Source organism: Equus przewalskii, chromosome 6 (genome assembly GCF_037783145.1).
Source record: "Equus przewalskii isolate Varuska chromosome 6, EquPr2, whole genome shotgun sequence".
NCBI classification, from domain to species: domain Eukaryota; kingdom Metazoa; phylum Chordata; class Mammalia; order Perissodactyla; family Equidae; genus Equus; species Equus przewalskii.
This window is the reverse complement of record NC_091836.1, coordinates 34459861-34487697: the sequence shown is the minus strand read 5'-3', so window position 1 is coordinate 34487697 and position 27837 is coordinate 34459861. Positions and strand designations below refer to the sequence as shown.

At 46.9% G+C, this 27837-nt stretch overlaps 1 protein-coding gene across 13 annotated transcripts in view; it reads right to left on the bottom strand.

The window, feature by feature from the left end:
- The window catches only part of PKNOX2 (PBX/knotted 1 homeobox 2), a 253943-nt gene that overhangs the window by 30855 nt on the left and 195251 nt on the right, over positions 1-27837 (bottom strand). For all 13 annotated transcript variants that reach the window (XM_070623372.1, XM_070623371.1, XM_070623370.1 and 10 more), the window contains 2 exons: positions 15193-15364; positions 3702-3890 (listed from right to left, as the gene is read on the bottom strand). In XM_070623372.1, the coding sequence (XP_070479473.1) occupies positions 3702-3890; positions 15193-15364 (361 nt within the window). The remainder of the gene's footprint in view (positions 1-3701; positions 3891-15192; positions 15365-27837) is intronic.

Here is a 27837-nt window from a genome sequence, read left to right as displayed (position 1 = left end):
AGACCCCATAGAGCTGGATGTGGACACCATATGGCATCTGAATGGGGGGACCAATTTGAATAAAACAGTATCTCTCACTTTGCAACACAAGGCCAAATGATTAGCACACGGGGAAAACCATGAGCCAGCAGTTTGCAACAAAGGTAGTGGGGCGGCTGGAATGTTGATCCAGAGGATCATGTTCCAGAGGGGAGACACCCCTCCCTGGGCCAGGCTGGCTCTCAGTGTGGCTATTTCAGGCTGGGGGGATTAAGGTTGAACCATGACGAATGTGTACACACACACACACACACACACACACATACACACCCGACACTCCTTTTCTCTCTCGTCTCCCATGCTGGATCCTGTGCCCTGATCCCTGATCCTGTGTCTGCCTCCTGCACTGAAAAGTCTCTTGGTCTCTCCTTCATGGGAAGGCCCGTGCTAGTCCCCACCTACCTCAGCGAGACCTTGATAGGAGCCTGACCTGGGAATGTGGATGGGGACAGCACATGGCACATCCTACTCACCTTCTCCTCCTCCACACACCTCAGACTTTGCACTGACCCCACATCCATCCTGCCTGTCCCTTCTTCACCTTACCATTGCTGCCTCTCCTCTTTCCTGCCTGTCTTTCTTCACCTCCCTTCCCGAGATCTGTGTCTCTTTCCGTCTCTTTCCCTTTGTTGCTTTTTCCCGCCAATTCTTCAACCTTTCTCTACCTCCCTCTTGAACAGTGAATGCTGACCTTCAATATTTGTCTTTCTTTCCCTTTGTCTTTCTTTTATTTCTCCTTTGGCTTCCTCTTGTTTCTCTTGATCTTTCTGTCTCTCCATCTTTCTCATTGTATTACTTCTTTCAACAGATATTTACTGGCCATCTATCGTACACAAGACCCTGTGGTAGCCACCGTTGGTTGTGGGATATAATATATAAAATACTGTCTGTACTCAAATAATGTTTATTATCCAGGAGAGGAAAATGAGGCTTATGCAAGTGACTATAATACAAAGTCACATGTGATATTTACCATATAAATGGCCCAAAGTGCTCCAGGAGCTAGTTGAGAGAGAGGACAGTCCATTCCGGGTGGGAGTTGGAGAGGCCTCCAGGGGAGAGCAGCCTGCTACTGTCCTTGGGGAAGAGGTTCAGTCCTGCAGGGATTTGGGGGTGTCACCCAAACAGAGGGCATGCAAGAATGGTTGCAGCACCTCAAGAAGGGAGGCTGAGTCCAGACCTAGGAGGGCCTTGAATGTCAGGTGGAAGGATATGAAAACTCTCGGGGGCAAGCAGAGTTTCTGAGCAGAAGAATGACATGAACAGAGCTTTAGGAAGATAGAGCCAGCAGCCGAAGCTTAAGCGTGTGCATGTGTATCTAAGTGCGTGTGTGAATACGTGAGTGTTCCTGTGTGAGTGCACGTGTGTGTGTAGGCATGCTGGGGGATCGCCAGAGAAGACAGGAGAGCAGGTTAGGAAGCTATGGCCGTACCCTGTGTGTAATTCCGTTATTTACCCACTGAAGCCCGAACTAAGTAGGTGGTGGCCGTCAGAGGAAATGAAGGGAGAAGTTTGAGAAATACCAAATAGGAATATCTCGCTAAGTGTCTTTTCCTCTCTTCCTTGGTGTCTTTGTTTTGCCCTATTGTCTGAGCTCCTCTTTCTAAGCGGATCAGAGGCCTTTTTGTGGTGGCCACGCCAGGGCCGGCTTCACGCTCAGGCAGAGATCTGATGCTTACAGTGATAAAAATCAAAGTTCTCTCCTCGAAGCCCAGAGGCGCTGAATGCTGGGTTCCCCAGGAGGACTGACTCTCGCAGGCAGTTTAGCTGAGACCTCGCCACCCAGAGCCCACGTTATCCTCCTCAGCCAACCCGGCGTCTCCAGTGACCCTGCTTCCGCAGACTAACTTGTCAGCCCCGGGACCCCAACCCTGAGGGGGCCGCTGTGGCTGCTAAGCCCTCTGGCCCTCCTTTCTCCCCTCACTACCCTGCTACAGCCCCAAAGCCAGAGCTTGAGGTAGACTTGGAGGGCCCAGAAGGGGAAATCCAGTGCCTCTCCAAGGACCTGATTATTTCCAAAGACTTGTGCTAATTTTCTGATATGATCCTCACATCTCTGTGAGGCACTAAATCCTCATTACTTTTCCTGACCGATGCATTCTAATTAGATCAACACTTAAAAAAAATTCACAATAGCCACAGGATGGCTTTCCATCTCATTAACTCCTCACTTATTATTTTCATGAAAATTACTGATAAAAATGTGCATCTCCATTTGGTGAGGCCTCACAGACTCCTCGGCTCCTATCTTGCATCTCTCCCGTCACCGGGGCTGTGCAGCGTCGCCATGGTAACCCACAATAATAGAAACTAATAAATTACAAACGAGATGCTCGTTGAGCAATTATTGTCCTCTTTTATGCAAGTTTCTTGCTAATTTTGATCATAAGGGAAAGTACAATAAGACTCTGAAGGAATGAGTCTATTTCAAGAGAATATTAGCAAGCAGAAGCCTGGGCGGCTGTTTTTAGATCTGTAATAAAGTGATTTGATGATTTCAAGCAACGGGAAGAGGAAATAAACTTCTTGCTTCATGTCCCATGCAGTACTCACTGTCAAGTCCCACAGAGGTCCCACTGGGGTGGGTTTGATGTGATACTTGTTGTCAAAATACGCAAGGCATGGTTGGCCTTCTAGAGGTCACCCTGACCCTTTCCCTGCCTCTGCCAACCTGGAGAGATAGATTACGTGTGTTGGTCCTTAAAACTTAGAGATCAAAATGGTGCCACCTTTCCTATGCGCTCTTTCCAGCACCTCTCGCCGATCATTCTTAGACGTTTACCCGTATCTCAAGTTTGACTGTCTCATGAGATGAGGCTCCTCTCTAAACCTCCCAGGGGACCCTCCATGTATCTGTCTTGGACTAAGAAACTCAGTGGGAGAGGAAGAGAGTGGTAAGCCTATGGCTTATGTAGCTGCCAGTGAGTTTGGTGGAAAGGTATCGCCAGGTAGCTTTCTTAGTTTGCAGCCTTTTGGAAAATATTCTGCCTGGAGAGAAGAGCCCATTCTTGCCGGGAGCACATAGTCATCATTTCCACATTTCCCAGCTCCCAGGATGAAGATGGCAGGTGAATCTTGAGAGGGGGTGACGAGGTGACATTTACAGTGGCCCTGAACTTCAGCGAGACAGACATGCCAGAGTAGAGTGAGCAACTAGAGAATTCTCAGGGAGAAGCAGTCCCCTGGGGAGCTGTCTTCATCTATTAGGGGGGCAGGATTCGGGGAAGAACCACTTTCCCCAAACTCTCCCTCTCAGGAACACAGAGAGCTCAGCAGGAGGCAGCCCTCCTGAGATGTCTGTGGGGCCAGGAAGTCTGGGTCATCCTCTGTCTCTGCCTCATCCTCCAGAAAAGCTTTCCATCTCCTTAATTCTTGAGCTCATTTCTTGGGATATCTTGGGTCAGAAAGCTAGGAATCACAATGGATATTGTCCTTCTCAGATCTGGTCATCTGCTAGGGAATACTAATGTCCTGGCAGGGTAAGCTCTGGTGACAAAGGGACTGTGCTGCCTGATGACTAGAAGAAGGAACGGATCAGAGGAAGGCCCTCATGGTGAAAGGATCCAGTGAGTCTAATCCACTTTCCTAGGTCACCAGGGGACCTTCGGACATTCCTATACCTGGCTTAGGAGCCTGGCTTAAGATCCAGCCCTGCGGGTTACCTGTGAGTGAAGGTTTATGGAGGGCTGGTTGGGGGAGTACGGCCCCCCGAGGTCATTCCTGAGCAGGTTATCGCTGTGCATCTTGGTTTTGAGGCAGGTGATATAACGATTACAAAAGTCCTTGCAGAGTTCATTGACTTTCTCCAGCTCCAGCAGGTGGATTCTCAGGACCTGGATTGCCTTCACCATCTGGGAAGAGGGAGGAGAGGTGAGCCCAGGTGTTTGCATCCCATTCTACTCGCTGCGCTGACACCACCCCCACCCCCCACCTCCAAGCCCCCAGGGAAGAGGTGACCATCCCCTGCCCTAGGTATATGCTTTCTCGTCCACATGATTTAAATTCTAGTCACAGCTCTCTCTGGATTGTTTGCTTGCTTTGAGCCCACTGTTATCACAGCTGTTCTCCAGGCAGTTGTGGTATTCTGAGAGCAGCGCTAGCCTTAGAGATAGAAGGCCAGGTCTCAAGCCCCAGGCCTGCCATTCAAGATCTGTGTGACCTTGGGCAATTGCTTAAGCTCTCTGTGCCTTATTGTCTGACTAATGGGGGAATTATGCCCTCCCTAACAGCTGTAAGGCTTCGTGGAGAGGATTGTATGAGGGAGCACACAAGCTGCAAAGTGTAAAGCACTGAACAAGCGTGAGCAACACTGACATCAGAGTTCTTGCAAGTGTCCTGAGAGGCTAGGGACTGTCTATTCTTAAACATGTATTCTGAGTGCCTCCTGTGACGCAGGTCACCTTGCAGATGCCCCACTGACACTTGCTGACTGACTGAATCATCCAGCATGACTTAGCTGGTGCTGGACACCTAGCTCTCTGTGGTGGCCTTTTTCGTGCCCTTTGGACTGTTGGACGTGTGCCTGTCATCTCTGCAAAGGGACATTCCTAATCTTCTCATGGCAAGAAGCTATTTCTCAACTGAAGCGTTTCTCTTTATTATTGTTATTATTATTAAAAAGAATGTGCTACGGGAGGTATGGAAAATGGAGGATAAAAAAAAAATTGTCCTTGATCCAATCACTCTAAAAGAATGATGATTTTTTCGTCTTGTCCATATGCATGCATTTTAATGTAGTTTAATCACCTCGTGCATACAATTTTGTTTCCTGTTTGCTTGCTTAGTTTACCAAACGTATTTTTCTAAGAGACAACATTGTTTTCTGTATGCTGCCTTCTAGACTGTGAGCTTCTAGAAGGAAGAGATGGTGTCTGATTTGCTCAGTATGTTATCCTCGGCACCAACATATATGGATGCTGAGTAAATATTTGCTGAATGGGTGAAAGTTATTGAGTAAATAGGTTTTTAATTGTTGCATATTATTCCACATATGTACCATACTTAACCAATTCCTTATTGTTGGGCATTGAGATTACTTCCAATTTTTGAATTTTATAAAAAATGTTACAGTGACTATTTTCCAACCTTATGGTTTATATTCATGTTTCTCATTATTTCCTTAAGATGAATTCCCAGAAGTGACAGGAAAAAAGCTACGGATATTCTTTTGACTCATGATAAACATCGCCAAGTTGCTTTTCAAAAAAGCACTGTTCAAAATTGTGCTGGACCTATTGGACATGCATAAACAAAAAAGTGAACCTTGATTTAAATCTCACATGTTACATAAAAAGTAACTCAAATGGCTCAAAGACCTAAATGTAAGACAAAAAGTTATAAAACTTTTAGGAAAAAAAAAACCCACAGAGAAAATCACCAGGACCTAGAACTAGACAAAGAGGTCTTAGACTTGACACAAAAAGCATGACCCAGAACAGGAAAAGCATGACCCAGAACAGTTGGACCTCATCAAAATTAAAAATATTTGCTCTTCAAAAGACTCTGTGAAGGAGATGAAAAGACAAACTACAGACTGGGAGAAAATACTTGCAAACCACATACCTCACAGAGGCCTTATATCTAGAATATATAAAGAGCTCTCAAAACAAAACAAAATAACAAGCAATCGAATTAGAACACAGGCAAAGACAACATCTGACATTTCACTGAAAAGGATACACAGAGGCAAATAAGCTCATGAAATGACATTCAATGTCATCAGCCATCAGGGAAATGCAAATCAAAACCACAATGAGATATCACTACACACCTATCAGAATGGTTAAAATAAAAAAATAGTGATAACACCAAAGGCTGGTTAGGAACTGGACCCTGGATCACCCATACTTTGCTGGTGGGTATGTAAAATAGCCACTTTGGATAACAGTATAACAGTTTCTAACAAAACTAAATATATACTTACCATACAACTCGGAAATTGCACTCTTGGGCATTTATCCCAGAGAAATAAAAACGTGTGTTTACACAAAACCTATATGCAAATATTCAAAGCAACCTTATTTCCAATAGCAAAAAACTAGAAACCACCAAAATATACTTAACAGATGAATGGATAAAGAAACTGTGGTATATCTAGATCGTGGACTAGTACTCAGCAAGAAAAAGAAACAAACTATTGATACACTCAACAAATCTTGGATGGATTTCAAGAGAATTATGCTGAGAAAGAAAAGCCAATCTCAAAATATTACATATTGTATGATGCCATTTATATAACATCCTTAAAATGACAAAATTATAGAGATGGAGAACAGATTAGTGGTTGCCAGGCGGTGGGGTAGGGAGGGAGGGAAGAATTGTTCTGTATCTTGACTACTATAGTGTTTACATGAATCTACATGTACTAAAATTGCATAGAGCTAAACACGCACACACACGTGCATGTAAAACTGGTGAAGTCTGAATAAGTTTGGTGGATTGTATCTCAATTTCCTGGTTGTGAAATTGTGCTATAGTTATGCAAGGAAGGAATCAGCACCTCTCTGCACTTGTTCTTACAACTGCATGTGAATCTACAATTATATTAAAATAAAAAGTGAAAAAAAGGGTAGGGGCTTGCCTTTTGAGACCCATTTATATTGACATGAGCAATACACAGGAGTCCCTGTGTAGTCCAGCTTTTGGCTTGCATTTTGACACCTAGGGAATCTCTCCCAGAGAATTTTTTTTGAGGTAAAATTGGTTTATAATATTATATAGGTTTCAGGGGTACGTCATTATAATTCAACTTCTGTATCCACTATATTGCATTCACCATCAAAAGTCTAGTTTCTACCTGTTACTGTACAAATGTCCCCCTTAACCCCTTTTGCCCTCCAGCTCCACTTCCCCTCTGGTAACCACCAACTTGTTCTCTGTATCTATGTGTTTTTTTAATCTTCCACATAGGAATGAAATCATGTGGTATTTGTCGTTCTCCATCTGACTTATTTCACTTAGCATAACACCCTCAAGGTCCATCCATGTTGTCACAAATGGCAAGATTTCATTTTTTTTTATAGCTGAGTAATATTCCTCTGTGTATATATACCATATCTCCTTTATCCATTCATCACTGATGGGTGCTTAGGTTGTTTCTAAGTCTTGGCCATTGTGAATAATGCTGCAAGGAACACGAGGATGCACATATCTTTTCGAATTAGCGTTTTCGCATTCTTTGGATAAATAGTGGAATAGATAGACCATATGGTGGTTCTATTCTTAATTTTTTGAGGAATCTCCATACTGTTTTCCATAGTGGCTGCACCAATTTACATTCCCACCAGCAGTGTATGAGGGGCACTAACTTCCAGCTATGCTGCTCCACTTACACCTGACACTCTGCGGCTCCCAGAGAATTTTGACTGTCAGGTGTGAGTGGAGCTGTGTGGCTGGAAGCCAGTGCCGCACCCCTCTCTGAGCTTCATTGGCATTTCAAGTGGGAAGAAACTGAGGAATCCCTGGGTTGGCATTTGGATTGTCTGATGGGCAGGAATTGTACTCAACTAATTAAGGGCTCTTGGAGTACTGAATTAGACTAAGTGTCACTCAAAGACAGAAACCAACAATTATGTGTCCTCACGCAGGGCTCAGTCACAGGGGCTTGTCCTAAGGGAGCGCTCCCTCCTTGGGGCTGAGACTGATGGAGACTGTGCTGTCCCAGGCAGAGAGGAGAACAGTGATCTAGTATGGATTATTTGGACCCAAAAATGGAGTTAGGTAATGAGCAAATATTTGCTCTTGCCTAAATTTTCTACTTGACTTTAGCCATGGAGATCTTGGTTTATGTCTCTCAGAGTAATTAGCACAGTATAAGGGTTTAATAAACACTCATTGATTGATTGATAATCAATTGATTAATACTCAAATATTTCTTATTCTTTCTATGTCTCAGGCACTGTGTTAAACCTATTGTATGCCTTATCTTATCTATTCCACACATCACTTCTGCAAGTAGGTACTATTATTACCCATATTTTACAGTTGAAGAAATGAAGTTTGGAGAAATTTTTACTTGCTTAAAGTCACACAGCTGGTGAGTCACAGAACTAAGACGTGAAGCCAGGTTACCTGTGTTGCTTCATGCTCCATACAGGCTCTCAGGCTTTATATAGAAGAGAAATGGCAGTTTAAAGGGTTCGTGGTTTAGAAAGAAAGTGGCTCAGTGACCGGAAGTATGGGGTTCCATGAAAACCAAATAGCTTTGGGCACATTAAAGTTTAGGATTTCCAGAACCCTCCCTGGTAATGTTCCCTCATTTGGCTGCTCTGGTTTCTCATCTCTCAATCCTTCTTTTTCCCTTTTCTCCCTTCCTTCCTTTCTTCTTTCTCTGAGCTTTCTTTTACTGGAGTAATCTTCATGTTTAATCAACAATTTATTTACTCATTTATTTTTACATCTTTTCCTGAAGTCATACACACACACATTCACACACAGACAGAAGTACACATAACTATTCATTTATTTTAAAAACGTAGCCAACAAACACTTACGACAAAAAAGAATCAGAAAATACAAATAAGCAAAACAAAATAAAAAGTAAAATCCACCTAGAATAGCTTTGCTCAGATGAAATACACACACAATAAGTTTAAACTAGATCGGTGCACAGTGGCCAAAAGTGGGCCTACCTTTTGGTCTAATAAAGCACAGTTGAAGGATTACTTTTTTATGGGATAATAGACTTGGTTTAAAGATTTAAGAAGGTAGAGTAAATCATAATGGTATTCGGAGGCAATGAATATGTAGGACCTATTCGACATTAGAGAAAAAGATGGGCAATGTGTTAATGTGGGGCAGCTGCCTGGCATAGGCAGAAAGCTTGTGGGGTTCACTGTCGGACAAGCTGGATTTGTGTCTAGGCCTACTGTTTACAAATTGGGTGATATTGGGTCAGTTTCAAGACTTCTCTGAGCCTCAGTTTCCTTATTTGTAAAGTGGGGATACTGAACATCCCTAACTCACAAGATTTGATAAGGTCTAAGGGAGATAATAATGTGAAAGTGCTTTATAAACCACAGGGGACCAAATGCATATACATTTTTTTAACCTCTTTTAATAATTTCCAATATCTTTTTGGCTTTTCTATTGCTATTCCATATTCTGCTATTGGAAAAATAATCATTCCCAGTTTTTTCTTCTATATTTATGTTTAGTAAATTATCCTTTATCCTATGTGTCTGCAATTTTGGGTTTTTGCCTCTAAATCAGAATAAAACTCTGATTTATTAGATTATTTTCCTAAGTGATCAATTCATATAAAAAGTTATTCCAGATCTTCTAGAGTAATAACAATTCCATTTAATTTAATATCGTCATCAAACATGACGAATGTGTCCTTAATTCCTTTCCCCAAGTTTTGCTCCATCTTTCAGCTTGTCTTCTTTCCTTCTCTATCAAAATAGCCAGCCCTCTTCTTCTAAGAAGTAGCCTTCAAAAAGCACTATAAGAGGCAACCTTACATTTTATCTCACACCACTGTACACTTGCCCTGAAAATCCCAGGGACATACACGGGACCCGGGCTTCTCATTTTCCATGAAGTTACGTGGTGTGATGTCCCGAATCGATTATTTCCTGCTTGGGTATTTTGAACAAGTGGTTTAACTTTATCTGTAAAATTTAGGATAATTATAATACCTACACTGTAGAGTGGCTGTGAAAACTGAATAAGATAATGTACACAAATGGTCAAGGCACACAGTAGCTATTCAATAAATGTTAATTCTCTATGCCAACGTGCCCCTCCCTCCACCATCAAGTTCTTCCTGAAAAGTGGCCTTTCTTGTAGGATTGTGGCCTCTTCACTAGAAAGTAATAAATCCTTGCCTTTCAAAACATTTATGTACATAGCACTTTACAATTTGCAAAATGCCTTTCTCTCCATTATCTCATTTGAGTCTCATAACCAGGGGGACACACAGGCAATATTATTCCTCTCCCAGAGATGAGGAGATTGAGGCTCGGAGATTAGGTAAACAGCTCAATTCCATGCAGCAATTAGGGAGGCATCCTCGCCCTGGAGGGCAGATTCCTTTCACTCTCTCCTTCTGCAAGTTGGGAAGCTGGAACTACTCTCCCTCACTCGAAGATGAAGGAGTTTATAAACACGCATTCCTTAAAGTGCTCAGATGCTTCCTGTGGGTTATTAGGGCAGCCAAAGCCAAAATCTAATCAGGAGTGTTTCCAGACCAGACCACCTCGGCCTGACCAGTTGGAAGCGCAGGGTCACCGGAACAGGGAATGGGACATGGAAGAAAGGTGAAGACCAGGGACCAGAGAACCGCCAGGCAATTGGGGGAATGAAAGATCATTTTATGGATGCCATCACGCATGACAAGTTAAATCACTCAAGTCAATATGTGGCGCTTTCCCTCCAATGTCCTTAGAATTTGGAGAAGCAGTGCGGTTCAGAGGAAAGAGGGGGTTTTGGGAGTTAGACCCACTTGGTGCAACTCCCAGCTCTGTAACTTATTGGCTATAGGGTAATTAGTCCTTGATTTCTTCCTCTGTAAAACGGGGATAATAATAACTACTTCACAGGGTTATCATGAGAATTAAATAGCAGAGTAGGATGCTGGAGAACAATGGGTTTTGGAGGTTGAGTCTTGGGTCTCCCACTTACTGGGAAATTCTGGACAATTTACATAATCTCTGCACTTTACTTTCCTCATCTGTAAAATGGGATAATAATGACTGGCTCAGAGTTGTATTGAGGATTAAATGAGATGCAGCTAGAAAAGAACTAAAAACAAGACCTGGTACATAGAAAACTCATAAAAGATGAGCTATAGGGCAGCATAACTGTGAAGAGCGTGGGCACCGGGCTGGAGAACTGTGTGTGAGTCACGCCCCTGCCACATGCTGGCTGTGTGTCTCAATCTCCTTATCTTCAATTGAGGATTTGAAAAGAGAATTAAATAAAAAGATAAACGTAAAGTGTTTAGAAGGGCACATGGCACCTAAGTGGTCTACAAATGTTGATTATTACTAGCTTTGATTATTCTATTTCCCCTCCCTTTCCTGGTGTCTGTAGGATTGTCTGCTCCAATCTAGGTGGAAAGAGCCCAGACTGAGGCTGAAATGAATGACTCTGAATGGGGCTACCTGAGGGCTCCGTGGGCCCGGAGCTCTGGCCTGGCTCATTCCTGTGCCTCCTTAGTCAGAGCCTCTGGCCTCTGGTCCTGCCTCTTCAGAGTGAGCCCAGGGGCCTGGGGGCCCCATTTTGGAGCCGGCTTTGTGGTCAGGCAGCCATAATCTGTCCCTCGAGCCACACCAGAGTCTCATTAAAACGTGCCCCATAAATGTTAAAAAATTTACACATAAAAAAATTCCATGCATGAAACTGAAACCGTACGTTTTACAGCCTCGGTTTGAAATCTTGCATAATATATAAAACCTCGGCCCCACACTGGGGGCCCGTAAATCAGATTTTATAAAAAAAAAGCTTTTACCTTTCAAAGGGGTTTGGGGAACTTGCAAATTTTACAGACTTTACCAACTGCCAGTCCGAGGCTGCTAGGCCCAAGCAGGGGACCCTGGTGAGCCCTGGGTAGTGTGGGAATTGGAGTGGCGGGTGTCCCCAGGGGAAGTGACCAGGGATTTTCCAGTGTAGCCATCATGAAGGTGGCAGGCCACCCTCACAGCACTGAGACAGGGAGTAGAGAGGGTCAGAGAGCGAGGGCACCAGGAGGAGGGACGTTGGTGGTGCTCTCTGTACACGAGGACTTGACTACCCCAGGAAGAAGGGAGGTAGAGTGATACAGTGGAAGGAGCAGAGATCAGGAGCCAACAGACCTGGGTTCTGGTTCTGACAAGTCATTCCCCTTCTCTGGACTCTAGTGTTCCCATCTGTAAAATGGGGAGGGGGTGGGTTGGGCTTGCGTCGCTCTCAGTTGTGTTTTCCCCTATGATTCTGTGGTTCTAAGTTACTCATCTCACATGGGTGCTATGGGAGCCACTGGCTGCCCAGGGGAGGGAAGTTCCCTCAGAAACCTACAATCTAGGGGCCTCTTTGATCTTTGGGCAGCTCTGGGAGATCTTACTCGGCCCTTCCCATGGGAACTTGTCTGGGAGACTGTTGGGAGCAGGGGAAGCTCCAAGCACAAGTGGCTTGGAGGAGAGGGGTGCGGCCAGCTGGAGGTGGGAGGATTCGCGTCCAAGCGGTGGGCCTGGCGGGGCTGGGGCCCACGGGCATGCTGGGCTTCGGAGAAAGCAGGATCACAGCAAGGCACCAGGGCCCAGGGCGGGACAAAGTTTTGGGGGACCCCAGTGTCCTCCTAACAATCCCATCTGTGAAAGTCAATATTCAAGGGCAAAGGAAAGCCGCCCTGACACACATATATATAAAAAATAAATCTCTCAATTATCTCAGCTCATTTGCTTGGGGTCTCTCATTTTATGTCCCTGCTCCGCTGCGCAGTATATCTGTCCGGATAAAGAGTTACAGTCCGTTGGGCTACGTGTGCGGGGTTGTAAAAAATACAGATGCCAAATTAACTGGCTGTGGCACTCGGCAGCTGATTGAGCTGATAATGACGCGATCTGACCTTTTTCTAATTTCTAATTATGTGCATCTCAGCTGTGCTGGCTACATGATTCTTGTTCTAATGATGGCTCCTGTGGCTGGCCTCTTCATCTCCCCCCTCCCGTCACAGGACTACAAGTGGGATGGCAAAGGGCACTGCTTGACTCCCCAAATAAAGTTTCAGGGTCCCAGCCACACAGTCTCTTTGATGGCAGGCAGTGAGGCTGGGAAGCGGGAATGCCTTGCCTTAGTGATACTGCATTTGAGATTAACCTTCCAGATGCCACGCATTTTTAAAGGCCATTTAGTTCCACAAGCCATCTCATTAATTTTTTTATTACTGTCACATGAGATAGGTGTATTAGATCTACAGATGAGGAGACCGAGTTTCAAAGGAGTTAGGTCGCCAAAGTCACACAGATAGGAAGCAGTGAAGCTAGGCTCTGGTTCTTCAGCTCTAAGTGCTCCTTCAACTGTATCCATTTAAATAATTGATCTGTCAACTGGTCATTGACTGTGGCTAACTACTCTAGATAAATAGGTTCACGTGAGTGGATGGGCTGTCCAAGGATCGCTCTGCCAACTGGACCATTCCAAGCCCAGTCATCTGAGATAGAAGACCAGGGACCACCAGAGGTCTGGGGCCCCTGGGGCAGCCTCTGCAACATCCACATCCTTTGGTCAGGCATGGCGCCTCGCAGACACAACCAAGGTTTGTTGTGTTGAGTCAAGAAATCTGATTCTTTGAGTGAACAGAACCTAGAGAGACCTGGGGAGTGCTGGCAAGGGGAAAGCACGCATCTGGCCACTTTTTGGTATTTTGCAGGCTGTCCTAGACTAGGAGGCCTCCACTAGGAGGCTGTCCTCCGTGGCTCTTCCACAGCTCACCTGGCAAGTGGTGGTGGGCAAGGTGGGTGAGGTTTGTTTCCCCAGGGCTCCTATCTCTTGAGAAGGTTTAAATTCATTCACATTACTCAGTCTGATTTTAGGTATTTCCTACCAACTTAGGCTCAATTTGTTTTGTGTCAAGTGAGGAAAGCGGGCCCTGACCCCCCAGGTCTGTTCCAGCTCCAGGAGAAACAGTTGCTCATCTCCTGGCTCCATGGCTGCTGTGGGTCTAAAGACCTGCTTCACAACTGCAGCTCTGAGCTTCCGATCAGCCATACAGCAGGGCAGGGCAGCCAGGCTGTACTTACTACACAGCCAGTTGTAGACCCTGCACGGGAAGGCTTTCCAGGGACTTGGGAAGTGGCTGCTGGATCCCAGCAGGGAAGAGGGAGAGCCAGGGATGAGCAGAGGTGGATCTGGGGCTCTCAGATCCTGCGCTTACTCTCTTGACGGTGACAAATGCTTATTCTCTGGCCCAGGACTGCTCCCTCTCTCTAAATGCTGGCCCCATCTTAACACTTCACAAATTTCCAGGCCAGGCTGGGCTCTCCTGGTAGCTCTTCTGGACTCTATAGAGTATCATATTCAACTCCTGAGAGAAGCAGTGGGGTGGATAATTCACAACACAGAATAATACCGAAGTCATTTAAATCTATTCTGCAGGTGCTCTGTGTGTAGGTGTATGTGTGTATATGCATGTGTGTTGTTTGTATATGTGTGTGTGCATGCGAGTGTGTGTATGTTTTCTATCTTCCTTTTTGGAGCCACGTTTGCTTTTCTAATTCTCTTTCCCTTTTGGGAGCAGGTACCTGCTAAATTCTGGATGCAAGAGGTCAGCACTACAATCAATCAATTTGTGGAGGAGAGTTTTGCAGCTTCCAAATTCAGTGTGTATAATCTGGGTAATCCACCCACAGAAAAATCAAGAATTATGGTTAATAATTCCAGGATGACTATTTATCATGATGAAAGAACAGAGCAGCCTCCCTTCTGCTCTCTCAGCAGAATTCCCAGAGCTGGATGAGAATTTCAGATGTCATCCAATCTGCTGGTTACCAAACCTTATTGATGATTGCAAGTACCTGGGAAACTTTTAAAAATGGAGATTCAGAGACCCCACCCAACCTCCTGAATCAAAATTTCCAGGTGGTGGAGCCCAGGGATATGTATTTTTTTAACAACTGTAGTGATGATCTGGATGATAAGCTAGGTTTGGGAGCCTAATCTACTGTGTCCTCAATAGGCAGGACATCTGCTGGTCCTCTTCTCAACATAACCGTGTCTCCAGGTCTTTCTAACTATTGATGTGCTTGAATACGCCTGTCACCTGCATCCTCCACACTGTGGCATACCAGCCACCAGCTCCTCTCTGGGCAGCCCAAGACCGATTTACTAACATGCCAGGACTCCAGCGCTCAGAACAGCTACCTCAAGATGTTCCAGCTTCTATGACCCTCTGTTCCCCCTGTCTGCCCTGAAAGAGGGTGGGGAGTAAGATGCTGGCACTGCAGTGGGCAGAGAAGAGGAGAGCTTTGGCAGCAAAATCTGTGTATGCGACTCTTGGTTTAAGGGACTTAGAAATGGCTCTCAGGTGCTGGAATCGTGTATCTAGTGTCTGCCCCACTGTGGGCACGAAAAATGTTTTGTTGAATGAATGAATGAAAAGGTCATTTCTAGGGCATTTGGAGGGGATCAGAGGGTAGGAGGACCCTAGCCAGGGTGGGGTTGGAGGGTCTTTACCAGATTGTCCAGTTCTGGGTCATCGCTGAAGAAGGGTTTGTGCTCCTGCTCCTGCTGGTGGACAAAGTTCTCGATGTCCACATCAAAGCTGGCGGAGGTGATGCACTCAGAGCCCTGGGTGGCCTGTTCACATTTCTCAAACAGCAGCGTCAGGAGCGGGAAAAGAGGGTGCCTGCGGGGACATGAAGAGCTCACACATGCGCACACATGGAGACCGGCGGCTGGCGGGTCCCTTTCCCACATTCCCATCACTTCTTCTCCCAAGGTCCCACTCCTTGAGAACGTCCCCAGTTTCCACGGTCAGCCTAGATGGCAGAATTTCATGCCTTGGCACAGTTGATCCAGTCTCCCGGTTCCTGGGGCCTCAGAAGGCTCTGTTCCTCCCCACTTGGTGCCTTTTCTCTTTGACCAGATAAGCTGCAAGAACATTTGATGAGGGATGATGGGTATAACCCTTCAAAGAAGTAGGTGTTAGGTGTCCATTTCTGGCTTAAGGCCAATCTAAGAAGAAAATGTGGGAAATATCCAGAAAAGTCTTGGACACGAACATTAGTGGTTGGTCACAGACTGATTCTTGTCTGCCTGAAGCCAGCTGAGGGCAGAACCTGTGTGTTTGCGAGTGTATGCAGGGGAATAGGTGTGAGACCAAATCATCCACACATGGTGGGCAGATGGCTCCACCTGTCCTACATCTGTCAGCTGACTCAGTTTAGGTCAGATGCCCCAATTACATGTGTAACATCTCCCTGTACTCTTCCATCATCACACCCTTAGCACAACTGTAATTAAATGATTATTTGCATCGTTATTTGTTCACTGTTGTCCTCCAAGACTGTCCCTGTCTTAATGATCATTGTATCCTTAGAACCTTGCCCTGAATGCTCATGGCTGGGCTTAATAAATATTCAGTGACTGACAATGAATCCGCGAATGAAGAGTCTGTGAGTGTGAGCGTGTGGGTGTGGGTCTCTGATGTATATATTTCAGGTGAAGTGCTTACCTGACTGGGTCTGTGGGGCTCAGCTTAGCCATCACCAACTCTGAGAAGATTCCTTGACTGCCTGCCCCCCACCTATGCTGACGGCTCCCTGAGTAGTTTGCTTCATCATCTGCCTTCCTCCCTAGACTGTGAGCTACAGGAGGGCAGGAGTCCAGCCCACCTTGTTCATCCCTGTCTGTCCAGCATTTAGCAGAGGTATATGGATCCCAATAAATATTTGTTGAATATATAGATGTGTTGTATGTGTGCCAATTTGCAGACATAAGTGCCTATCATTCTTATCTCTCCGCAGCATGTGTGAATGTGTGTGCGTGGGTTGTTGACACTGGGTCTGAAGCCCCATTCCCCCCGACTGTGGTTCCAAAAAAGCCTCTGTACGTCCCTCTCCGGTCTCTTGCTTCAGTCCCCTGGGACTAGGAAGTCTAGCTCCTTTCTTATTGGTAAGCCCTGCTTGCTAGAAGAGGAGGAAGTATGCATGCTGGGCCTGGCCCCCAGGCCTCCGCCAAAGGGAAAGTTCTGGCCAGTACTTCCAATAGGACTTTCTGCAATGATGGAAATGGTCTACAATCTCTGCGTCCAATATGGTAGCCACTAACGACATGACGCCAATGAACATTTAAAACATGACTGTTGTGTCTAGGACACTGAATTTTAAATTTTATTTAATTTTAACTACTTCTAATTTAAATAACCATGATGTGACTGGTGGCTACCATTCTGAAAAGCACAATAAGTCTTGAAAAGGAAAATAGATCATGCTTTCCCCTCCAGCACACCATGATTAAACACACCGAGAGAAGAACTGAACACTCAGCCTACACAGTGTTTGTAGGTAGATGGGAGGAGCCTGTCCCCTTCAGGGATTCTAGGCAAAAAAACACAGAAATGCTTAGTCTCATCCACACTCAGACCCATGCCTACTGGTCACTCGACTCAGGCTCAGGGGCAGCGGGAGATTAGGGGGCATAGATTCCTGCTTCAGATGAGCTGCTTGGCTTGGCAGAGCCTGCCTCTGGACACTGTCTCCCTGACCCTTGTTTTGGAAGCCGATGCATAAACAGGGGGGCCCCAAGGCTGCAGGCTGGGTTCAGTCTAGAGGGGAAAAAAAAGGTCAATATCTGAGGGTAGCCCATCTGCAGCCCCAAATTGCTAGAAGAGCTATTCAGCTGCCACAGGAAGCTGGTGGAGAAAACAATGGGTTTGCTTAGCCATCCCATTGAAGACAAAGAGAAAACCAGGTGAAGGGTTAAACTCCAGTCTAAGTCTTCATTTGCAGCCACTAATACCGCAGCATATTATAGTCTAATCTAACCTGATCCCAGTTTAATGCAAGATTCTCCAGGCCCTGAGTGGAATACCAAAGAAAGCCTCAGTGGCTGTAATTTAAGCAGAGCCCTGCAGTGGTTTAGCTGAGGGACATGAAAGGCAAATTCCAGACGGTGTTATGAATTATTGCGCCTTATGAACCTTCCTACTCTCAACAGATGCCTGCTGCCATTTAAACAGCCACTAGATCAATTAGGAATGAAAGGCACAAATCGACTCTGTACAAGGGCACTAAATTACCAGGAACTAATAATCCGCAGCATCGTGCCAGGTGGTGGGGGCGCGGCCCCCGCCCCAACCCCGCGCAGCCGCCGGTCACTATGGTTCCTTTCCCACTGGTTGGAGGGAGGATGGGCAGCTGCTGAATGGAGAGGGGATGGTCTGCGTGTGTGTGTGCACGTGCATGCATGTGCACCTGGGTTAAATGTAGGCTGTCAATGAGAGCAATTGTGAGTGCTGTGTGTTTTTATTGCGTGTGCACACATGGTGTATCTATGCAGTACGTATGCACGTACAGGTTGTGTCTACGGAATTGGGGTACAGACTTTGTTGCTGTGAATCCAGGGTGCATAGCCCCATATTGTATGCAGTGTGTGTGCATGTGCTATGTATTATTAGTACGCGATTTGTGTGCGAGGATTGTGTGTTCTGTGTACACAGCATGTGTGGCATGTGGGGTGGGGAAGAGGGATCTGGCCGTGATGGAGTCTCCCAGCTATTAGCACTAGAGTTGGGGTAGGGAAAGGAGGGTGGTCTCCTCTGCCTCTGTCTCTGCCCCTGCAGGGAGGAAAGTAGTCAGGGAGGGCCTCTCTGAGAGGTGAGATTTAAGTGAAGCCTCCAATGATAAGGAGGCAGTCATGCAAAGATCTGAGGGAGGGGTGTTCCAAGCAGGAGAAAAAGCAAAGCACTTGAGATAGGAATGAGCTTGGCATGTTTCTGGAACAAAATCCAGAGGAGCATGGCTGGACTGAGGCAGGCAGGAGGGGAGACCAGGTTGAAGAGGTAAGCAGGAGCCAGATCAGACGACTCAGACAGGGGTGGGCTTTCCTGGGCGGGGGTGAGGTAGGTGGAGGCATTGTCACGTACACTGGGAACAATCTACACCTTCCATGTAGAGCCATAGCATGGATCCTTTTTATAAACCTCTCACTTCCAGGTGTCAGATCTTTCCAGAATGGGGTGTGTGTGTGTGTGTGTGTGTGTGTGTGTGTGTGTCGGGGGGCATATCTAGGGGTGATTTCTATGGCTTCTGTCTCTCAGAAGAAGGAAACACACTTTCCATTCTCCCTCCTCAAATGAACCAAGGGCCCATGGAGCACAGAGCAGGCTTCACGGCTGCATCACTCCAGCCCCTCCCCACCTGCAGCTGATAGCCACACTATCAGCTCCCAAACCGTCCCTTCTCACACCCCACCCTTCCCTGGCTCCTGTCTTTGGTCCCACTCACCCCAATCCCTGGATCCCTGATACCAGGAGCTCAGATGGCATCTGAGCTTACCCATGACTTTACATATGAACCATAGCCAGGGTCTGGGGCTGCCTGTGGCTCCCATGCTCTGTCCTCCTGGACCCCTCGATACACCCAGACTGCTCCTGGCTACCTCAAGCGTAGGGACCACTGAGATGCTCTGCACCACACCCTGAGAAACAGGCTCAATTTTCCAATGACTCAGCTGGGTGCATGGCTGCAGTCATAGATGGGCTTCTCTAAGGTTGTTCCCAGCCCGCTTCCCAGCCCCTTCCGCAGCTGCCCAGCCTACATCTGCTAAGGGTTGACCTATAGTTCTATGCTACCCTCCAACATCACCCCATGAGGCTGGACATGAAGCTGGAAGCCACCCTCAGGGAGTTCTTTCCAGCAGCCTCTGCTGCAGGCTTGTGGAGGGTGGGGTGGGGTGAACAGACAGGGACCATGAGAGCTGGGCATCTCAGCACCTGGGACATGAATGGCCCTGGCTGAGCCAGGCATGAGATGGGAAGAAGGATTTCCAGTTAGGTTGTGGTATTGGTTGGGCTATTCTTGGCCTTCCCTGAGCTTCAGTTTGTCCAACTAAGATGGGTTTAAGGTGTTCCTCTTCCCACTGTCCAGATGTCTCCCATGTGGACCAATACCCTTCAGAGGCTGGAAGCAGGAATGTGGGAACTTGGTCCCCAGTGCCCAGACAATGATGGACAAGATATGAAAGATGGCCCTTAGACTTTACTTCCAAAGAGCGAGGACATTTGACCTCCATAAGGCTCACCTTCCCCCTCGCTGGTCTTTCTCTGCTCTTCTTCCCCTGTGTCGCCTCCGCCTGACCCCCCACCACCCCAATCTCTCTCAAGCCGTTCAAAATTTGGAGGAAATAAATCTCACTGCACTAATTCAGTGAGAGTTTGAGCCTCGTCAGTGCAGAACAAATAAAAGGAGTGAACTGGCATGACATTTTACTGCAGAAGAGAGGTCGTTTCCAGCCACTAATAAAAAGGATTTGACACAGACTAATAAAGAGAAATGAATTTCTCTAATGGCCTAATTTAGCACATTCAGCACTGTGCCTCTGCCTGGGTGCTGGGAGGGTGGGAGCCTTCGCCGCCGTGAGTGCAGACAGACCCAGGAGCTGGGGAGAGATGCGTGGCTCCAGGAGAGAAGAAGAAGAGATGATCTCAAATAACGTTTTATTATTATTTTTTTTCTTTTCTGAGTTCCTACCCCCACCCCAACCCTCATCGCCTCTCCCCAGGAGCATCTGAACCAAAATCAAGCTCAAGATATGCAGTTCCTGTTAACGATCCAAAGAAATAAAGAGCCCCTCTCCACTGAATTGCAGTCTCGCGCTAGCTTAAGAAGGTGATTAAACCGGATGTGTTGATTTCTACAGGGGTTTAAGCCATCGTTTGGTTTAATTACTTCTGACATTTCTGCCTTCGTGTTTTTTACAGCACCCAAATTCACTGGGCAGGACTTCGGCTTAAGCCCTTTGCAGAGGTGAAGGTCACTCTGTCTTGCAGCAGAGAGGCTGACACCCCTCACTCAAGCCCCAGTTTTAATTCAGGGCAAAGCCCCAACCCCCTTCTGGTGAGGCTTCTGAGAGCATCCCTGGGCAAGCGAGCTTCAGCACAGGCCATTTTATTCCTCCCAACCTCATGACAGATATTCTTAACGTAAGTTGGCCTGAGGTTTTCCTGACATTTCCAGAGCGCTCCTGGGATGGAGACCACAACTTCCTTGGTAATTCTTATGGTCATATCTAACTTAAAGTTCCCCTGTAAGGCTGAAGCTCATTTCCTTCTGTTAACAGGACTCAAGAAAAGACAAGCGGACCCTTTTCTGCTTCACTTCCTTCCTCCTCGGACAATCTGGGTTTTAAAAAAAATTTTTTAAACATTTCTTCCTGCATAAAGGATCAGAAACAGAGAAGCAGAGACAGGGAAAAGAAAGAATGCAAGAATATAGAGCTTCAGAGAGGCTAAGATGCATAGAACAAGAGAGACAGAGACAGAATAGATATGCCGACAGAACAGAGTGCCACAGACTTGGGGGGGCAAGGATGGTCACACGCAGGGGGAGACATTAGTGTTGAGTGCTCTTTCTGGGTGATAAACCTTGTGATTCACAGTCATGCCACTCCGTCACTTCTAAGCCTCTCAGCCATCCCTTCCCTTGTGACCTTGGCCAGGACTGCAGACCTCAATTATGGGTCCAGCCAAGTGTGTGGCAGCTTGCCTGGCTGTCCACCTCCTTTCCCTGTGACTGACCTTGGAGCCCCCAGGCCTGTCCTGGACCTCACCTCACAGCCCAGACTCACCCTGCCAGGGGGAGTGAGCAGAGGAGACCCAGTGTCCACACTCGCCCCCTCCCTGAGCCCTGGCTGCTTCCTCCAATGGGGATGGAGGGTCAGAGTCAGAGCCTCCAGGCCCTTCCTAGCTGAGATGAGGATGGATGGTCCAGGGGTGGAATGTATGGTAGGAGAGCAAAATTTCTGGGTAGAGATTCTCAGTGATGAGCCAGAGGGACCAGAGGCCTGGTCAGGGTCAGACTGCTGCAGAAGACATTAGTCTGTTGGCTGGTGAGGTGGGGTGACCGGGCAGGGAGAGGGGAAGTAGCTACCAGGCTGGTCCTCAGATTTCCCAACCTAGTCTCCACCGACACACACAATGGAGGTGTCAAGTTGCCAAAGGCCCACCACCCTGGAAACTCGGCCCAGGGGCTAGCATTTGACCCTTTATTTCTAATACCCCAGGTCAGAGGTCACTGGGATCACAGAATCAGAGACAAACCCCAGAGCTACCTTCCAGGACAGGCTGCTGTCCCTTTCCTGGGCATCTATTCAGGGCCAGAAGGCCCATTACAAGTACTCATTCTGAGAATGATAGGGAAATGTCCCCTGGATGCTGGCGCAGTAACATCAGCATCCTCAGATGAACACCCAGGTGCTTCCGGGTATGGCCTCAGCTTTCTTTTTGGTATTTCTCCTCGGCAGACTCCGCAGAGAACGTGGTGGTTGGAGGGACAGCAGGTGGACCCTGGTCCCTTGTATCATCACTACCCCCTTTACTAGGTCAGGCGAATCAGACTTCCTGCACTCCTGTTCCTTCCACCTGAACGGCCTGTCTCTATGTCTCTACCTGTCCCTTCTAACAACCTTCAGAATCCAGCCAAAATGTCCTGCCTTCGACAGAGGCTCCCCTGATGGGTCTCTCCAGCAAGAGAAACCATTGCTTGCTCTGAGCCATCATAGGAAATGCTTTGGGGTTTCTACCTTGACCTCACTCACAATTTAGGGTGCGAAGCTGGGTGGTCTGAAACAAGCATAGACTTCAGAGTCAGACAACTGTATGACTTTGGAGCAAGCTACTGAGTTTCTCCGAGCCTCAGTTTCCTCTTTTATAGAACAGGGATAACACTTCCTACCACGCCGGTTATTGTAAGGATTAACTGAAGAAACATGTAGAGCCTCTGGCAGTTAGTAAGCTATCAGTTAGTGCTTGCTCCATTTCCCTGGAATGGTGTGAGGCACCTTTTTTATTCAGAGCAACATTGACACCATCCGCTCCAATACATTTATATTCCCATCTCCACTGACTCATTTGGCAGGGAAAACAAGTCCACATGCCAATTCAAATAGAGGCACAGAAAGAGGAGGAGGAGGAGAGGCAACGTACAATTTATCAGAACTTAGAATCTCATTTTTTTAACCGAAAAAAGCACTGCCAGTAAGAATTTATTTTTATTTCCCTTATGACACTTATTAAATTCTACCAACTATAGTTGTTTGTGCACAGATTGTCTTCCTCACTCCATAGTGAGCTCCTCTGGTCCACGATCTCATCTCATCTCTTTTTGAATTCCCAAGGGTCAAGCACAGTGCCTGGCACACAGCAGAGGATCAATAAATATTTGGTGAATGAATGAATGGGAACAATTGAATGAATTAATTAAGCACTGACTATGGGAAGGAAGGTTCTGAGACACAACCCTGAAGTTCTTTTGGGCTCAGAATCCATTCCTACTGCAGTCTTTGCATCCGATACTGCCATCTGGCAGCTTCTAGCCATAGTTGCTACAAAAGGACCTTCTTTGGGCTCTGCTGGGGTGTGTGTGGGGTGGGGGCTGCCAGGGTCCTAGAGGGAGGGGAGCGAGTGTGGAGGAGGTGCTTGCCCAGCCCTCCACTTCTCCTCCCCTTGAAGGCACCAGATGGAGAGAGCAGAGCGGGGTGGGGGAGAACAAGCCGGCAGCTCCTGGTTGGATGTATTTTTACCTCAGGTGTGACGCTGAAACCATGCGGGTGTATTTTCAGTCCTGCCCAGTGGGCGGTGTGTTCGCCTGGGTTGCCTTGGAGAGGACTTCTTCTTGTTGCTAAATTAGAATTACATCTGCTAGGGTTCCTGGGCTCCAACCAGCTCCTCCCCCAGGTGGGTGGACAGGTCCATTCCTGGCAAGTGTGGGGCCGAGCGCAGGCCACAGTCCACTCTGTCCCTGTCCCTTCACACACACACATACGCACTCACATCTCCTTCCCAGCACATTTCTTTTTTCAATAAAAATGAAAATCTCAGTAAAATGAAAGTTAAGGCTAGTCTGCAAGGGCAAGAATACAAAGAATCCAAAACTTGAGACCGGGCAGGATCTCACGTCCAGCTCCTTCATTGAAGGAGAGAAAACTCAGCCACAGAAAAGAGAAGTGTCTTTCCGGGGGTTAGGCAGCTAGTGAGCGGCAGTCAGAACTTTATCCAACTCTCCAGAGATTCAGTCAGTCCCCCTTGGGGAAGTACTTTGAGGGCAGTGATGGAAGGGGAGTTCTATCCATTTTGTCTTGGTGACTCGCAGTGACTAAACACATGCACACATTTGGTGGCACTTCATAAGTTACAAAGTGCTTCTCCATATGCTTATTGCATTAAACACCCAATATTCTTATTATTCCCATTTTACTGATTAAATAATTATATCAAGCTAATAAGTAACTGAGTTGAGACAAACCTGGATATCAAAACTCCAAATTTTGTGCTCTTCTCTCTCTCCCATGTAATATTTTTGAACCATTATTGAAATCACTTTATCCTCCTTCTTTTTTCTCTCTCCTGTCCTTGAGTCATCTGTGTCCTGAGGTCACAACAGTGAGCTGCCATGTTTATCTTTTGAGCCTCAAGACGGTTTCAGCACATGAGAATCTCTGTCTTATCAAATGAGTTTCCAAAGAAGCTTCTCTCACAATAATACTTCTGTGTGTTGGGAGACGATTTCAATGTTTTTATATTTTCTCATTTGATGCCTCCGCTGTGGGGTAGGAAAACTTATCTAAAGAGGTTAAATGATTTGCCCAATGGTAGATTCACAACTGAGACTGAAGTCTCAGTCTTACGTCTTTCCACTTGACTACAAAGTGGACCAGTTCTGGGGAAAATCTTGAAAGAAGGGCAAGACTGGCTTAGTCCAGCCCTGGTGAGAAATCCTTGGCCACAGGAACCCTCAAAGCGCCAGCTTACTGGCTCTCCTCCCACTCCACCCACCCCATTTGCACTAGTGGGAGGCCCAATTGCTGGTTGTCTTCTCTCTAGTAAGGGAGACAGATCCAGTTTGGTACTTGTCAGAGTAACTACTCACAAATGTAGCCACCATTCACTGTGAGCCTTCCATGTGCTAAGCACTGTCAGCTGTTAGCATTGGTTATCTCCTTTAATCCTAACATAACCTTGTGAGGGTAAAAGTCATTGGGATTCCAGGCTCCTGGATCTCTTATCTGTGTGCCTTGTCTTGGCGGGGTACCTGGACTGCTCAGCTCTGCCTAGGCCAGGCTGTGAGCTGTGGAAGCAGTGGGACCCACTGCCTCTGCACATACCTGCTCCCTGGGCCAGAGCTGCAGCCTCTGTGCTTGCCAGCAGCATGTGCAGAGGCTGGGCTTGGGGCAGGGGGCCTTCAGATGCCTGCAGGGAACAGTGCTGGGGAGAGCTGAGCATGGTTTTACTGTCAGATTGTGGCTCCAGCAGGATCACTCCTCTGACTATAGTCAACAGCCGAGATGTTCTCTCTGATGCCAGTGAATCCCGCTGCTTCCAAAAGCAGAGAGTGTCTGCTGGAGCTCCCAGCCCATAAAGCCCAGCCCAGAAGGCAGCCTGGAACATCTGCTCGCAGCACCTAGTCCACAAGCCCTGGCATGAAGCCTCTGGCCCTGACTTTCTGCTGGGAGTAGCTGAACGTCTCCCATACCATTCTCAGGCCACCTCACCCAGCACGTTCCAGAATAACCAAGCACAGCGCCAGGGAAGGCACAGGGTTAAGCCCTAGGGTCAACTTTCTGGAGCCAGGACACCCTTTGGTCACAAGGTGGAAGAGTTCCCTCAAAGACACTTCATTAGAAAGTGCCAGTTCCCGGGGTCCCGGCAAGGCAGCTGCTAAAGAGGACAGTTACTACAGGACCCAGCCCCTCTGTCCAGCCCCAAACCTAGGGGTGCCTCCTGCCCCATCGACCAGTCCAACCCCAGGAAAGGCAGCTTGGTCATCTTTTCCCTGGGGATTTGCCTCCCTTGGGAGAAGTAGTACAACTTTCCCACACTGCGCTGTGGGCCAGAGCCTTGCAGTCAATTCCACAAATACTTTTTTGAGCTCATACTATGTGCCAAGTTTATATTCTAGCTGCTTTCTATGTCTTTCTCCCACTCACTGGACCAATTCTTCTTTATTCAGAACCCCTCCTGGAACTTAACATGATGCTTCACACATAGCAGAGCTCAGTGAATATTCCATTGAATTGCAGTGTGAAGACCACTCAGCGGAAGCCCCCTCCAGTCTTGCCTCTGGCTGCATCACCTCTCAGCACCCACCTTCCAGCCTGACCAAGCCCTGCTTGCATTCCCCCAACATCTAAGCACAACTGACACCTACAGAGTGCTCACCATGTGCCAGACTGTTTTCCAAGCACTACATGTACATCATCTCATTTAATCCTCACGAGAATCCTGATGAAGAGATAGCACTGTTTTTAGGCCTATTTCACAGATGAGGAAACTGAGGCCCAGAAAGGTTTGGTGTCTGGTGGTAGAGCCAGAATATAAACCCAAGCAATCTAAGTCTAAAGGTCACGTTCCTAGCCCTGAATTCCACCTCCCTGAAGGCACCAGACCACCTCACATCCTGAACCAGCCAAGGGGACACACGCTAGCCCCTCCATTTAGAACCCTCACCCCACCCCACCCCATGCAGCAAACACTGATCTGTGTGTCAGGTATTATCATACATTATCTAATTTCAGTCTAGTTATGACTATTTTCTTTTTTACAGTTGAGAAAACAGGCTCAGAGAGATTAACTTGCCGAAGGTGACAAAGCCAGCTTTCACCAAGTCTATTTCTAGAGCTCGTCCTGCTGCCCAGCACGGCCGTCTACTGCATTTGCACCTTTCACTATAGGACTATCAGGATCAAGCCCAGAACCTCAGTGACCTTTAGAAGGATGGTCTCCAGGGAGCCATCTGAACACTGCCGATTGCCCTGGTCTGATCTTTCCCCAAATGGGTGGGGATTCTAGAGGAACTTAGTCTGGATGGCTAAGTGTAATATAACAGTGTAATATAAACAAGCCTTTAGAAATGTATATTGCTTTTATTGAACCAGAACTGGACTTCAGCAAGAACCCTCTAGGGGTAGGTTACACACAGGTAGAAGCTCTGAGTTTATGGTTTATGCAGAGATGAGACTGATGTGAAGAACTAGAAATGGTCAAGATTTGAAAAGGTCAAGATTCTATATGAAAGGTTCAAGATTCTGAAAGCTGAGAAACTACAGAGGAGGCAGAAGACTAGTTTGAGACAGGGTTCCTGGAGCTTCTAGGAAAGAGTGCACTAATGGATAAACCAGAAAGTCATGGAATTGACTTGGAGAAGATGAGGAAGTTGAGGCAAGGGCTCAAGCAGATGGAAAAAGATAGATAGTACTGGGTACAATCTAGCAAGGAGAAAATTCATTACCTTGGGGTTAAGGTGAAAATCACAATTGCAACGCTCATAAAGCACTTATCTGTGCCAGGCACTGTTCTAAGTATTAATTCATTGAAAAGACTTCAAATTTAGAACCCAGGAGTAGACCAGACAGGCCAGTGAGGACCAAGGAATGCAGAGTCATGGCTAACAGTATGAGTAAAACCATTCCAGTCATTTATAAGACAGGCTGACCTGTTTAAAAATAGAGACTGTGTACCTATAGCTCAGCTACCAGGGTGGGGTTTGTAGTTTAGGTTGGCAAGAGACAAGTGCATGCATCTCTTCTCAACTCTGTTCAGCGGCATCACACTGGTGACTGGAAACAAGCCACAGTGGGAGCATTTACACCATGGAAATCGACAAATGCTACAGATCAGGGCTCTCCCCTCCCCTCACCCCCAAGAGCCAGTTTGCCAGCACAACAGCCTAGAACCACGATGTATTTATGGGGTACTGCCTAGCCTATTTGATGAATCCATTCAACAAGCACTGATTTGGTATAGACTTCGTCCAAGCTGCTGACTCTAAGGTATTGTGTAAGGCACTGGGAATAAAGCAACAAATAAAAAACATGGACCCTGCCCTCATGGAGTTAACGATCTGGGGTAGGGGGTGGGGAACAGAAATAATGTTAACACAATCATTCAATTGTGAGTAATGCCACAAAGGAGAAATACAGGGTGCAGCAGCCATCTCACCCAATCCACCTGATCCTCAGCTCAATTCTCCAGCATGTTTAATGGAGAAGCAAAGCACAGCAGCCTCCACTGTTTTCTCACTGCTCATGCCTCCCGCCCAGCATTTCCTATCAATAATAGGTAACTTCTTCAGCTCCAGGCGGGCCACTTCCCAGATTCTCAGA